The 16,567-nt window shown below is 40.6% G+C and overlaps 1 protein-coding gene across 1 annotated transcript in view; it reads left to right on the top strand.

Moving 5' to 3' along the window:
* Positions 1–16,054, top strand: part of LOC148898327 (guanine nucleotide-binding protein G(o) subunit alpha) — a 112,495-nt gene extending 96,441 nt beyond the window's left edge. Inside the window, exons 7-8 of the mRNA XM_088997488.1 lie at positions 13,356–13,509; positions 15,683–16,054. Coding sequence (XP_088853614.1) covers positions 13,356–13,509; positions 15,683–15,870 — 342 coding nt within the window. The 3' untranslated portion in view covers positions 15,871–16,054. The remainder of the gene's footprint in view (positions 1–13,355; positions 13,510–15,682) is intronic.
* The last annotated feature ends 513 nt before the right edge of the window (positions 16,055–16,567 follow it).

Genomic DNA, 16,567 nt, shown 5'->3' on the forward strand with positions numbered 1-16,567 from the left:
CCTACTCACCACCAGGTGGTGATCAGTTGACAGCTCCGCCCCTCTCTTCACTCGAGTGTCCAAAACATGAGGCCGCAAATCCGATGATGCAACTATAAAGTCAATCATCGAACTGCGACCAAGGGTGTCCTGGTGACACGTGCACGTACGGATACCCTTATGTTTGAATAAAGTGTTTGTTATAGACAATCCGTGTCGAGCACAGAAGTTCAATAACAAAACACCACTCCTCGGGGGGGCCATTCCTCCCAATCACGCCCCTCCAGGTCTCACTGTCGTTGCCCACATGAGCATTGAAATCACCCAGCAGAACAAGGGGGTCCCCAGGGGGAGCGCGCTCCAGCACACCCCCTAAGGTCTCCAAAAAGGATGGGTACACTGAACTGCTGTTTGGTGCATATGCACAGACAACAGTCAGAACCCGTCCCTCCACCCGAAGGCGGAGGGAAGCAACCCTTTCGTCTACCGGGGTGAATCCCAACATACAGGCGGCGAGCCGGGGGGCAATAATAAAAATGTACTGCTAGTATGTATCTGATACCGTACTCATTTTTTTAACAACTTCTACACTGTGATCAAAATAAATCCATCGACATGACGGACTGAAGTTTTCTCTTTCTTTCTTCCTTTTTTTAATGCTCAATCAATCATGTTTAAATCTCCCCCCAGTGTATGCGCACTCTGCACTCAATTTCTTCATACATTCGAATAATGTGCAATTGCACTGCTGCCTTCCTTTAACTCTGAAACATTCTGGGCTGGCTGGCAAGTTCTGGACCCCGGTTCAGTGGATGTTTGGTCACAGAATATAATTATTTATCTTTTGCCATTGCGTTATTAAAGCAACAAATGAAACGCAATAGCTTTGAATAGCTTTCTATGTGACGAGAAAAGAACTAGTCAATCCGTTCATATGAACTGACTTAGAAACTTGGTGAGAGACACAAATTGCTTCTGGCAAACTCAAAGTTTGATTGGCTCATTGTGATGATGTGGTTAGACAACAAGTGTACACTCTGACAACACATGCTTGGCCATTTGAAGACACCGTTGATAAAGGAATAAGGAGAAGAAAAAAACGCAGACCCGGTCACTGGGCAATTGTCCGACTGTTGTGGAGTTTTAGCGTATTTCCCAATTGCCGTTTGGATGAAATGTTCACTAAGTCACTTTTTCGACCAAACAATATGTGAAGTTATGGAAGACCTTTGTCTTCATGATGTCATGGCATGCTTATGCCCTACGATGTCACTATTTATTTACAGCTAGGTGCTGGTAAGTGTAGATGTAGATGAGGTGGATGTGTAGACAACATACTGTGATGTGCTCCTGATGCCGATGTCATATGCCCTAAAACAAAGAGGCTAATTTGAATATGATGCATGCTGGTTGATATTTATAGACTTGACGTGTATCCACTGAGAATTAGTGCTCAGTAGCCGCTCTATTTACACAGATGTCTTCATGCCTCCTTGTGAGTTGGGAGTGCCGCAAAGTCTCCTCTTGGGCTGATGTTGACAATTGCATTCTCTGTAAATGTCAACCGCTGTGCTATTTTTATTTTATTTTCTTTTTTTAAGATGACTGCAATCATGTTGGACAGAAGACAATGTGTTATAGTGATCTGCCACCCTATTCCCAATTGTCACTATCCTTCCCCAACATGAAATAAGGCGCTTACTTCTTGTCTCAAATTGTCCAGTAATGAAAAACAACCACACAGGGACAGTTTGTTTCAATTCCCAGCAACCTCACCTCAGCAGCTTCGCGTGCGGTCCAGCACCTACAATGCTTTAATTAAGCATGTGGTTGGTTACCCATGAGACTGATATATGGCACGTCTACTTTAATGAGCCAGTGTGCTGATCAAAGAGGTGTAATTATTAAAGAACAAGCGCTCGTGTGAATTTATCATGACAGCCCGAGGAAAAGATCCGGGATGCTTCACTCACAACTTTATCAGACACATCCATCTCATGTGCTGCATTTTGAGAGGAAAGAAAGGACGGAGGACCACTCAGTGAGAGTTGCAAAGATATTTGAGAAGCAAACAAAAATATATTTTACTTTTGTTTTGCTTCCTTTGTGAAGTAAGTGCACTTCAGTGGTCATGTGAAGAAGAAGTTATTCTTCTCCTTTGGGAGAAGCAGGACATGAAAGGGAAGAAGATGCCTGTTTCACTTCCTCCCAGTGTAAAGTTATTCTGTTTATATCGCTCCTGGTGGAGTTGGGTCATTGAAATGCCAATTGTATTTTGGGTAGAGCATTTCTGGGTGGAATGGGAGCATTTATAGGTGCCTTTAAAACATATCTTCACTCACAGGAAGGTTTTTTATAAAGAAACACACATTTATGGAGTTGTATGCAGATTTGTAACTTTTGATTGCTCACCTTTTTTCTCACTTTGTGGCAGCAACCATGTAAATTAAGGCGAGTAGCATATTATAAACCCATGCAGGGACAGCTATTATGACAGTGGACAGTGTATCATGTTATCCGGATACAAGGTGCCTGAAAGGGTTACATTGTGATCAATGTGTCAAATGTTTTTTTAAAAAAGAGATACATGTAGATACTCTGTGCACAAAAACAGTTATTTTATATTTTAGATTTTGAGGTCATTTTGGAAAAGTGGTCTCATTTGTTTTCCTCTGTCTTTGATGTGTGATGTGTATATATATTCTCTCTTTAGACAGACAAACACACATACACACATAAAAGACACACATCCGGGAAAGTGTGTGTTGTGTTTTCGCTTGCATTCTGCTTCCTGCTTTTGAGCTCCACCTTGCAGCATTTTTGGTACCTTCCACTACTCTCACCCTTGGCCATCCTGTCAAAGCAATCAACTTTCAGATGTTCCACAGATTCTCCTCCCACCATCACAGGTATGTCCCCTTGGAAAAGTGGATCTTCTTGTGTTTGTGTCTTAATTGAGTGATCTCATTTGCACTATATCCTCTATCCTTGACATCCCGCATCAAGCTTTACTGTGTGTGTGTGTGTGTGTGTGTGTGTGTGCGCGTGCGTGCGTGCGTGCGTGCGTGTGTGTGTGTGTGTGTGTGTGTGTGTGTGTGTGTGTGTGTGTGTGTGTGTGTGTGTGTGTGTGCGTGTGTGTGCGTGCGTGCATGTGTGTACATACTACTTTTAGTTATTATAGGCAGGTATTTTCCTGCATGTGTTCTCTCGCTAATCTAACAGTGTCTCTAATTTGGGAATTTGCAGTACCCAATTTTCCGGGGTATAAGGTGCACCGGAGTATAAGGTGCACATCCAATCAATGTTGTAGTTCCAAACGTTTTCCATTAGGCGCACCGTACTATGAGGCGCACCTTCAATTAATGACAATATGTATCCAAATATAATATATACATATAGAAATGCTTTCCAAATATAATACCGGAGGATAAGGTGCATCCCCAATGAATGGTGTATTCTAAAACGTTTTCCTTGTAGAAGGCATACCGAATTATAAGGCACACCTTCAATGAATGAAAAAAGTTTTCCAAATTTAATATATAAAGGTTTTCCAAATATAAGGCACACCACATTATAAGGTGCTACAGTAGAGGCTGGGGGTACCCACGACTTCTTCTTCAGGGGTAGATGGAGTCGTGGCTGCTGACAGAAGTTGCGAGACCTGTTGTGGCTCAAAATTAAATTCACATATAAGGCACACCTGCATGTAAGGCACAGGGTCATCTTTTGAAGAAAATCAAGGCTTTTGGGTGTGGCATATACACCGGAAATATGGTAATTCACTTTGCTGCGTTTTCTTGATATAATTTAGTTGTTGTTATTGTTGTTTTTTGCAAGCACGGATTTCCATTTGCTGGATGACTCTTTGGGGTACGTGAGTTTGAATGAAACAACCTGTAAAATGTTCTTTGTCTCCAGCAAAATCGCAAAGCTGAATCTCTGAAGAAGTTTACTTCTATCAATAACAGCAAGTGGTTTAAAGAGTGGTTTAATGTTATACCTTTGATTTAGCGGCACTCTTCCTGAACAAAACGACATTTTTTGAAAACAAAATCAGCAAGCTGCCAATGTCCACTTGCTCACCTGAGTAACCGGTATGTCCACATACAGTATGACAGCAAAAATATTTTATCGACAATCCCCTTCATGTCATTTTAGTTTTAGTTTCACACTTTGAATGACACACTAGAACTACATTTTTTTTCATGTTCAATTAAAACTGCAGGAGCGACATCGTTAAATTCAGGTGGTTTCTACAATGCTGCTCTGAGACACAACACAGGCTCATTCATTTCAACAGATGTGGTTTTATTTTTACTCTAATTACAGATACACTTAAAACACCACAGCTATTAGGATGCAAAAACAAACATGGAATGTAAGTTACAAAGTAAAAGTCATGAGCTTCGAAAATACAAACTACAGAACTGTATGCAAATGGCACAAAAGTGAGTTGACACTCGCAGTCATTGTAACTGAGTAATTCACACTTGTATACTCGGGCAGATATAACAAAATAAATAGTGTAGGCCTTGCAAATGATACAACACAATACATAATAATAGTAATAATAATACTACTAATAATAATAATAAATTTCGTTGATTTTATAGCGCTTTAACAACAGCTGAAGCTGTAACAAAGTGCTTAACAAGAGCAGCTGTCATATGCAGGAAATAAAGCAGTGACAACGATAGCAGAAAGCACTAGGGAGTAAAACAAAGATTGAGTCGGAATCATGCTAAGTCGATTCCCAAAGAGTACAAGATATTTTTTAGACGGGTTTTAAAGACGGGCAGCGAGGGGGCTTTCCGAATGTTCAGTGCCAGGTCATCCCGGAGAGTGGCACCAGCAACCGAAAAGGCTCGATCCCCTCTGAGCCTCCGTTTGGTTTTTGGCACATCTAATAATGTCTGGTTAGCAGACCTGAGCTGGTGGGAATGTGTGTAGTGTGGATGAGCTCTGAGAGTTAAGCAAGGCCTTTTAAAGATTTGAAAACAAATATCTTGAAAATAACTAAAATGGATCGGGATCCCGTGAAAGAATGCCGGAGTAGGACTTATGTGCTCCCTCTTACGAGTACCACTCAAGAGGCGAGCAGCAGCATTTTGGACCAGCTGGAGACGCTTCAGGGAGGATTGGCTGACTCCAAAGTAAAGCACATTGCAGTAATCGAGCCAAGATGTGACTTCTTTTCCTTTCGGCATTTCCCTTCAAGGGATCGCCACATCAAATCAGTGTCCTCCATCTTCAGAGGTTTGATCTGCATGTTTGTTTTGGCCAAGCTTTTACGTCGGATGCCCTTCCTGACACAACCCTCTGTATTTATCTGGGCTTGGGACCGTCACAAGAAGACGTATGTCCCTTTGTGGCTACAGAACAAGCAACTCGCTCAGTAAAAGGCTCCAAAACACAAAATGGTCATCGGCACAGCCACATTCAAAAAAAGCAAAAACTATACTCACCATGTGACAAAGGCATGAATTACTGCTTCAAGGAGCTCATGGGAAAGGAGGTTTTATTTTAGCCTGATGCCAAAGATGAAAGAAGCTGGATTTCACAACAGCACCAATTTGTCGGTCAAGTTTAAAGTCACTGTCCAGTTTAAGACCTAAGTGTAATTATACATCAAGGAACAAACAGTCACAACAGAACTACTGTTCTGTGCCTCAATACTTTTAGGGACAATTGTATCCACATTACACCTAAACGGTTCATTGGTGTAACTGCATTCACATGATTCATTTATGTAATGAATTACCAATACTAGCTGAATCGTGCTCACCGATGCCGGTGATGAATGGAGAGAAGCTGACAGGCTCATGTTGAAGAGATGCAACGGGAACAAGGACAAACAACAGAAAGTGTGAAAGATAGAGAACATATGCGTAATTAGGGAAACAGCAGAAACAAGTACAGAGAGCAAGTTTGTGAAAACGAAGTGTCACGAGGCGCCCCAAACAGCATCAACTGTGAGGAAGAGAACATTCACCTTCTTATCATTCCCGCTTCCGTTCCTCATCTTCTGGCATGGATGGGCCTGCGCATGTTCTGCTGGTGTTTCAACTGAAGCAAACAGGCATGGCGCAGTGCTGCCAATGATATGTTAGTGACACTTGGCCCACAGATGACTCCGCTCACCACCATCTGGTTCGATCGAACAGCATTTTAACAAGTGGAAAGCTGCAAATCCAGTCCTTGCCTTACAGACTGTCACGGTCGATTATGGATGTGGACCACAGGGCGTGCACTAGATGTGTGAAATGAATCAATATGTGCTGTTGGTTCCTTTGAACTCTCGTTCATTTGTGGCCGTCCAAGAGTGTGGTGGCAAAAATTACACGCATGAATGTGCACTAATTTTAGAATAGAACCCCTCCTTTTGCATTTGCTGCACGGATCCTCAAAGCATATTAGTACAATGTATTATTATGTGTAGATTGTGTTTATCAGGACATCATGGTGAGACAGGTTGGTTAAAAAAAGACTGAATAGAAACAAAGTCAAGCTTAATATAGCTTTCATGACTTCCAACACTTTCATAACAATAATAATGATATATCTGTCGTCTCTGTCTCCATAGGGCCAAACACGTATGCGGAAGGAATCTCTTTCATTACTTCTCAGTTCAAGAGCAAGAACAAGTCACCAAAAAAGGAGGTTTACTCCCATGTAACCTGCGCAACTGACACAAACAACATGCAGTTTGTCTTTGATGCTGCCAGTGCAGTGATGTCATAACCGCTGATAGCCTCAGTTGCTCCGGCCTGGCTTGATGATATCACAACTTTGAGGCCACCTCATATCAGTCGAGTTTTGGGTTCAATCCAAATACATGTACTGTACATATGTCAGTAAATTGGTCCTGTGTGGGAATGTGAGTGTGGTCGATAGCATGGAATGCTGGACGGCTGGACTATTCAAGTTGGCTAAGATATTGTTTGATATTTCTATGATGTTACCAAACTACTGAATGTTGTTTCAAATTGAGTCGAAATGGATTCGAGAAACATGCTGACTGCATGATTCAGTGATTTGTTGACCATTGCACTTTGTCTTTTTGGTGTCAGCACTATGGTATATACTATTCAACAGCTATTCCACATTAATTTATTCTTTATTGAAATTACAATTTTATCTTGTTTTTTTGGGGACTGGATGAAAGCCATCTATATTTTTGCACATTATACTTAGAGGAGCAATTGTCTTTTTACCTGGCCCTCCATTAAACCAGTGAAGGCTTAAGCCTGAGATATGTCAGAGGGTGCTTCAGAGGAACAATTGACTTGATACGCAAGGGTCACCAGGGGCTTATTCTACCATTATTGGATGCTGCTGCGCGTGTTTGTTTCTTTATTGTCTGCAACTGTGGCCTCATAAGTCAAACTCGCGCTGTGAAAAAAAAATGCATTGTGTTTGTGTGGTTACATTGTCAATTGGGACTGCAGTTTTCACGCGTAGGTTGGAGCAGCTTGCTGCTGTTGCTTCCTTCACTGCCTACTGAAAAAAAATTGCATGAGATTAGAGTCAATTAGAGACCAGGGAACTTGACATGAACCCTTTTATGGACTCTCTAACCCAGGGGTGGGCAAAGTTTTTTGCTTGGGGGCCACATTCATTCCAAAAATTCGACAGGCGGGCTGGGTCAACACAAGATAGGGTACATATAAAAAACGGTGTGTTTTTCAGTCCATATAAAACATCAGCAGAAAAAAAACATTCAGGTATTAACATACTTTTATTAATGAGAACAGTGTAACAACAACGGTACAGTATATGTCCGGTATGAACATCCAAGTATATTCATGACATACAAGTGTTACAACACAAGCAACAAAGTGTTATATTGCCCAAAAACTGCAGCGTGCAGTACACGTTTATAAAAATATATAAAAAATATGTATACAGAATATAACACCATTCGCACTATTTGCTACGAGACAAGTAAGAGATCTGGTGGTTTTCTTTCCATGATCGCAGCGATCACCACTCATGACATCATTGCTCAGCTAATGTCATGCGCAAACATTTGAAGCCAGCCACGGAACGCTTCAGTTTTCAATTGTTTTTAACATGATCACAGTCAAAACATTCTCATCCTTGTTTTTTAAAGTCTCATAAATTTCAGATGATCCGACTCAAAGTCTCTCCTGAATGTTTCACAGTTTGTAAACAGCTTTGAATAATCAGATACATCTCACTTCCTATTCTGCGTAATTAATGTTCTTCATTTGAATACCACGATCTACGTGATCACAATGTCAATTAACGCAATTAAAAACCTGCAATCAAGAGTCACTTGCATGTCACCGTTTTAATGCATATCTCTCTCTCTCTCTCCCCCTCCCTCCCTCCCTCTCTCTCTCTCTCTCTCTCTCTCTCTCTCTCTCTCTCTCTCTCTCTCTCTCTCTCTCTCTCTCTCTCTCTCTCTCTCTCTCTCTCTCTCTCTCTCTCTCTCTCTCTCTCTCTCTCTCTCTCTCCCTCCCTGTCTCCTGCAACTTGAAGTAACACCTGACATTTCAATGCCTGTCATTACAAGTCCAAATGAAATGAATGTAGTCAACCACATCAAACCTCAGTTGTGTACCAACCTTTTGGCGGGCCGGATTAAAAAAACCAACGGGCAAGATCTGTACTGCACGCCGTAGTTTGCCCACCTCTTCTCTAACCTGATAACATGATAAGGTGTCTACTATAGTAACCGTTGTCCCTAAAAGTGTTAATGTGCATGCAGCATCTACAGTATAGTTTATTATCTTTCGTTCTATATTCATTTTACTTGAAAAACGATCAAACTGAAAATAAATTGAAAATACATAAAGCTCCATCAATTCAAATTGTTATTTTAAGAATCAGGTAGATGACGTCTCCAGTTTCCATTTATAGCGCGTCCTCATTAGACACCGAGCTGCCTCAGGCTGTTGATCACCTGCTTTGCACATGTGCTTGTGCTACGAGTCCTTAGTGTGCGGTCGATTGTACTGTATAGGGAAGGATGTGTGCTTCTGCGTGGGTGTATATGTTCCATTGACTGCAAAGCACTACAAAGTAGTGTGTGAGAGACACCATGAGACCATGGGTGGAGCCAGTACGAGTGGATTAATCATTCAGAAGGCACTCACTCATCCACCCCTTTCCAGACACACTGCCATGAACACAGCTATGTGGTTTCAAAATGTCAAAACAATGTTTGTGATATGAGAAGAACATGAATACATCAAGATTTGAAATACTGAATTTGCATGAGCACTAACTTTGAAATGTGTGCAGGAATTGCAATTTGTGTGCATGCAGCTTGTCCTTATTTTGTATGTGCAGCTGTTCTAATTGTGTCAAGTGTTGGCTTCAATTTTTTTGTGTGGTTCATTGTGTGTTGCTGCGTGTCTCTTATTTTCCTTTTCTATATTTGAAATACATGAAGGCTAAATCGCCAGGTATGAGTCAGTAAAAATGTCATGCCAACTTTTTTTATTTATCCATGGGAGGCAACGCGCTTCGGCAATTTTGCCTCATTGTAATTCATGTCGGCAGCTTGGCCAATCCGTTTCTTCCGTACCGATACTTGGCATGTACCATGTAATACGTGCGTAAAACTATAAAATTATATCGGAGCAATATTTTGAGAGTAAAATGTTGCTGTGATGTTAGAGTACAGTTTATATTAAAAAAATATATGGTATTTTTCGCCATATGTTTGAACAGTCTGCGAGGTAAAAATCGCAAAAGGTTATGACTGGGTTTTGTAGACTTGTTGGAGAGGCCTTCGGCTTCACAGGACCTGAAATGCTGATCGTAGCCTATTTTTAAATATTTTTAGATATACTAGCAGATTGTCCTATCGGGAAACACAGTTATTGAAATTGAATTTGTCCTTTCCCATTTTAAACTAGCTAATTGTTATTAACTGTACAGGTCTTCTCTTCTTAAGGTAACGTTTTAATTAATATTTTAAAATAATAACTGTCAGAACTGTCATTGCACAACTCCATACAAGACGGCGCATCACTACCAATGGCAATTTCAGTGTTTTTCTTGAAGTTTCAAGGTCAGGAATGGGCAACTGGCAACCCGCCAGCATCATGCCCTGCTCAATCTCACTCTGAGGGCTTTATTTTCAAACGCAAAGCTAACTGTGTGCATGGGTGGAGTTCTCTTCCTTTTAGTGTTTTGTTCATCGTTGCACAGGTAGAACTTGGCGTAAAAGGGCGTTTGCACCATTGTGAACCTTTTGAGATGGAACATAGCCAATAATAGCAATGTTCCCTCATTTGCATTAAAATCAGGACATTCAGTGCGCATGCCGTGCTTGACATTATGGAAACAAAGACGGACTCGTTGGTGTCCATGCATAACATTAGCATTTGCAAATTACATGGTAAGTTGCAATATCACACCTTGAGGATGATATAATCACCCACATATGTGACATGGGCAATAGAAGACCGCCTTGCAGCCATGACGATGCGGTGTTTGGTTTGCAGAGAACTGAATCTGTCTGGTTTCGAACTCAGTCAAATACAATAATAATAATAATAATAATACATTTTCTTTATAAGCGCCTTTCAAAGCTCTTAAAGACACTTTACAATCACAAAACAGTGACATAAATAAAACCACAGATAAGATTAGGAATAAGAACAAAGGATAAAACTATATGGAGAATGCGATTGTGAATAGGTGGATTTTGAGATGGGATTTGAAGGTGGGAAGAGAATCAATATTACCGATGTTGGGAGGAAGAGAATTCAAGAGTTTGGGGGCAGCCATTTGCCCCCCATCGTTCTGAGATGGGCAGGAGCCACACAGAGGTGGAGGGAGGATGAAGATCTGAGGGAATGAGATGGTAGAGAAATAAGGTCTGATAAGTATGGAGGGCCAGGTTATGGATGGCTGTAAACGTATCAAGATGTATTTTGAAGCCAATTCTAAGTTTGACCTGGAGCTAGTGGAGCAGTTGGAGAACAGGGGTGATGTAGTAAAAAGAGGGAGTTCTGGTGATGATCCGGGCTGAGGACAAGTTGTAGTTTGTGGAGAAATTTGTGAGGGGCACCAAGGAGAAGTTAATTGCAACAATCAATGTGGGAGGTGACGAGACTGTGGACAAGAATAGCCGTGGAGTCAGGGGTGAGAGATGGACGGAGACGATTGATATTGAGTAGGTGGAGGTAAGCAGATATGGGGTTATGTTAGTTATATGGGAGTGGAAAGATAACGAGCTTTCGAGAATGACACTAAGGCTCTTGATCTGAAGGGAGGGGGACACGCTTGAACTGTCAATAGTGAGGGAGAAACTGTTGGCTTTGTGTAAGGTAGATTTGGTACCTATGAGGAGTTAAATCATAATTTCATTTCTGAGAGGCAGAGTGAAAGGGATTAAGGTGGAAGAGAGACGTCGAGTTTGCTGTGTTGAATCCAGTGCACTATCATTGAGACCTGCCATCCAAAATAAAGGTGTCTCCCCCTACAGCACAGGTGTCAAAGTCAAGGCCCGCGGGCCAAATCCGGCCCGCCACATCATTTTTTTCGGCCCGCGAAAGCAAATCTAACTTGTTAAATTCGATGATGATTGCTAGAATCTGAGCCAAAATTTCATATTTTTGGATGTCAACCACGATAAAAGTCATTATTTTTGACTTCAGATTTGAAAACGAGTTATTCATTAATTTGCTGTGTGCTCTATATGTAATATTTGAAGGGATTTAAACATTCTAATGGGTTCCCCAAATTCATAACGGCCCTCGAGAGGAAAACATAACTACAATGTGGCCCGCGGCAAAAAATGACTTTGACACCCCTGCCCTACAGCATTTAGGTGGGACATCCCAGGTCCTGGTGATAAACCAAAACTACTTTCAAAGAGAGTTCAAATTCAGGATTGCGCGTTTTCCATCGCCCCCTGCTGCAACACACCCGATTCAAATGATCAGGATTGCGATCTTGTTTGCTGATTTTTTTTATCCTGATCCATCATTCATATTCAAGTTCTAACTAAAAACGTTTTCTTGATTTCTTTTTAATTCAACTAAATTTAATTAAAAAACATGTCCTTTGCTGAACAGTGAGTTACGTGGAAAGCTTTGCTATGTTGAGTTTACATGTTTTCCCCGCACTTGTAAGGGTTCTCTATGGATAATCCATCTTTCTCATAAAGTCCGGAAGTATGGATGTTGGGTTCAGTCCGGACTCCAAATTTCCATAGGTTTAAACATGAATAGTTGTCAGTCCTGTTATTGACTGTTGATGAATTCTAGGTCTCCCGGCATAAGTCAGATGGGAGGGCTTCTCAAGCATCTCTACCAGTGATGTCATATTTTGCATGGCCTCTTGCTTCTTAGTCTCTTCCCAATTCTTCCAATTAACTCTTTGCGACAAAGTACACTATAGCGGGGTGAGTATTTGCCCCCAAAAAAATATATATCCTTGCTTTTGTTGCTCTCATAAAATCTGCTTGTAGCAAATCGGGTACATGAAAGCCTTACTGTCTCAAGAAGTGTAATTAAACCATAAAGGTACTCATACTAAAGTCATTTTTATTAATATGAGCACCACTAATAATGTATCCCTTGTGATGGCATTTGTTGACATTGTCATAGAAAACAATTGATATGCTAATAAAGGATACCCTGAGGAATTTGACATGTGTGAAGACTATTTGTGGATCAAAAACATGACACTTATGGAAAGAATGACTACTGTGGATGCTTGGATTGTATTATTTGTGCTTCATTCCAAAACGATTTGCAATACAGTGAGACCTCAACTTACGAACTTAATTGGTTCCCAGACAGTGTGTAAGGTGAAAAGTCTGTATCTCAAAAAATATATAATAATAATAATATAATAATAAATATACTCAAACTAAATAAGCCTTAAAACTACACACAACATACCTTATTCTATGTATAATAAATGTGCTATTGTATTGCAATGAAAGAAATACACTGCATTGTATCATAAAGTCACTTTATTTACATTTATGATGGTCATTTATGGCTTGATGGAATGGGGTTGGAGGTCGAAGGTCAAAGGGAATTGCATGAGGACTGTAATTAATGAAATAAACTGTGCTGTAAAATAAAGTTTTATTTACCCTTTTGATGGTCGTTGATGGTCACCTTCCATAAGGACTGTTGGTGCTGTTCTTTCGTGTGCTTCCGCCGAAGATCATTCCGCCAGCCGTGGTGGGTGTGTATTATGAAACTAGTCATATCATAAGGTTTAATTTTCATAAATTTGACGTTTGTAAGACGAAAAGTTTGTAAGTTAAGGTGTTTCTAAGTTGAGGTCTCACTGTACTCATCTTGCACGTTCCTACACATCTATTTTCAATTTGAAAAAATGCAACCTTCTCACCAATTTCCGCTCTCCCTCCACAGAATCGCATGCATGAGTCTCTGATGCTGTTTGACTCAATCTGCAACAACAAATTCTTCATCGATACCTCCATCATCCTCTTTCTCAACAAGAAAGATTTGTTTGCAGAGAAGATCAAGAAGTCAGCGCTCAGCATCTGTTTCCCTGAGTACACAGGTGAGAGGAATCTCCGCTAAATGCATGAAGGTGCAGGAGACCAGCAACCGACAAAATCCACAAAGTGCAAGCCCTTTTGTCATCACCGGTGACAAACGTTGAAATGTTTTGCTGAAAACCCTCATGTGATAAAGTGACCTTCTGCGTTTCCTTTCATATGGATCAAAGCCTCTTCGCAACCTTGTGGAGTGAATGAATTGGATGTTGATTTCATATCATTGTTTGATAAAAATCAACTGTTAAAAAATGTGTTTCCACTTTTAAGAATTATATACATGTACATGTATACCTTTCTTTAAGCAGAGAATACAGATCAGAGCAGACCAGGTTGCTGTCTCATAAAAACTACACAACACTAAACTGTCTATTAGGCGATGGATGGATGGTTGGATACTGTTTTCATTCCCAAGGTCAATTTACTCAGTCATCTCATCCTGGAGGCTTGCCCAGCTGGCAATCCGCACAATATTTGGCCGTGCATATGCTGATATCCTTTATGCATACAGACGGCTGTTTTATTTTTTCTTTTTTGACAGAGTCCACAAGCAAATTTCGGGATGGTTTGGTTCCAAAATTGCTGCTGTCACTAAAGTGGGAGTTTAAATTGCAAGCAAGGTTTAAATGTCACCTCATTTCACTGATACACCAACGCCCTAAAACCAAAACAAAGCAGATGCTCATTCACTGCCAGGCGATGTGCAAAAAAATGTGTCTACTGTCGTGCCAGAGTTTTTGTCATTTTAACTCAAATTGCAGGACCCTCGGAATATTGGGTTTTAGGACTACATAAACATTCAGAACAGTGTTAGAAACCTTAGACTCTCTTCTTTCATCATAAAAAAAATGTTTGTTGTTTTTATTTGGTTCTAGAGTTATCTGCAATAAATGACTGCGGCTATACAAAAGGCAAATGCCAAGTCCCTCATGGGAGTGAAAAACATTATCTACGTGGTACACGAACAACCCACAGAAAACAATCATGGCTTTGTGCTAGCAACAAGAATTAGTTCCATTTCCTGCAATTAAGGGAAAACACTCAATGTAAATTTCAAACAGTGGAAGTCCGAACAATTACCATATTTTCCGGTGTACAAGGCACACCCAAAATCCTCCATTCTTTTTCAAAAGATGACTCTGCGCCTTACATGCAGGTGCGCCCCATATGTAAAGCAATACTGAGCCACTGACTCAATTCCCCCCCTTGTAGTAGTGCGTAACCCCAGCCTCTGCTCAATATGACTTCCCATATAAGGCGCAGGGTCATCTCCGGAACAAAATCAAGGCCTTTGGGTGCACCTCATACACCGGAAAATACGGAAATTCAAGATGTTCCTTTTTATTTGTCAAGGTACTCTTCATCCATATTTTAAAAGGACAAATTATTACATGTGTCAAATTGTGTGTGGAAATCCATCTCATTTGATGACACGGCTGAAAATAAATGGCAATTAAAATAAAATAAAAGTGGCAGAAAATGTCATGTTTGGCACTTTGGTCACTATTATTATTATATTTTAATATTATCAATATTGGTTTATATAATGCTTTAACAACAGCTGAAGCTGGATCAAAGCGCTCATATGGAAAAAGGGAAATGCTCCCCCTTGTGCAAGGGAAAAAACATTGGCCAGCACTCTATCAGTACCCAAACAAGAAAAAAACAACCCAAACAAATTTGCGATTGCCGCTCTGTCATATTTTCAATTCCCGAATCAATTTGAGAATGGCAGTGAATGAGTTAATATGCCTGTTGTTATATTTTATCCATTACATTTATTTATGTCTTCTTTTCCTTTCGGCTTTTCCCATCAAGGGGTCGCCACAGCAAATCAGTGTCCTCCATCTTTAGAGGTTTGATCCGCATGTTTGTTTTGGCCAAGCTTTTACATCGGATGCCCTTCCTGACACAACCATCTGTATTTATCTGGTTTTTCTACTCCTTTTCACGATTGGGCTGTTGTAAATTGGGCATTTCTCCATTGTGAGACAAATAAAGGTTTGCTTATCTTATCTCTGAACTTTTATTGCCCAACAAAGGGAAATATTTAGATTCTGCGGATCTCCAGATGCCCTCGGAATGGAGTCATCGCAAGGCTGTGGGCAGGTGCAAATCAATGTACAAATGAGACAGATTTAAGCATCACCTTGTCTTCCCTTTCTTGTCTTTCTCCAGGACCAAACACCTACGAGGATGCTGCAGCTTATATCCAAGCACAGTTTGAGAGCAAGAATCGCTCCCCAAACAAGGAAATCTACTGTCACATGACCTGCGCCACAGATACAGGGAACATCCAGGTGGTGTTTGATGCTGTGACCGATATCATCATCGCCAACAACCTCAGAGGATGTGGCTTGTACTAAGCAGCCCGTGTCGCACCCGCTCTCTCCTTTCTCCAACCTGTCCCCTTCCACTCTGCTCTCCTACACAACCCGCTTCCTCTGACACTGCTGTGGAAATGATGATGGTAACTAAAATAAAACAGGAAAAAAGAGAGAGAAAATGCAACTAGGTACATATTAGTGTGGATAATTAAATAAAATGTTAGGCTATATATATATATATATATATATATATATATATATATATATATATATATATATATATATATATATATATATATATATATATATATATATATAAGAATTTCTTGTCCCTTGCTCTGGGTTCTCGCCCAATGTTCTCCGGCCTGCTGCCAAACAAACAAAAGAAATGTGTTTAGAAAGGAAACACAGAACTCTGCAGCCTTGAAACCTTCTCCAACAAAGTTAATGAAAGTCTGTTCTAATCGAATTTGCTTTTCCGGCGGTGTCGTTTATTGCTAACGAAACCTCTTCCTTTTTTTTCTTTTCATACGGATTGTGTTTTTGTTGATTTTTGTCCGTATTTATTCTATTAGCCCAGGGGTGTCCAAAGTCGGTCCTCGAGGGCCGCTGTCCTGCCTGTTTTCCAGCTCTCCCAGGAGCAACACACCTGATGCAAATGATCAGCTCATCAGCCAGCTCTGAAGCAGCATCAAAATGGTCCTGATGATTTGAATAAGGTGCGTTGCTCCTGGGA

This window comes from Hippocampus bargibanti, linkage group LG05, assembly GCF_051943395.1.
Source record: "Hippocampus bargibanti isolate YZ-2025 linkage group LG05, ASM5194339v1, whole genome shotgun sequence".
In the NCBI taxonomy this organism is placed as follows: domain Eukaryota; kingdom Metazoa; phylum Chordata; class Actinopteri; order Syngnathiformes; family Syngnathidae; genus Hippocampus; species Hippocampus bargibanti.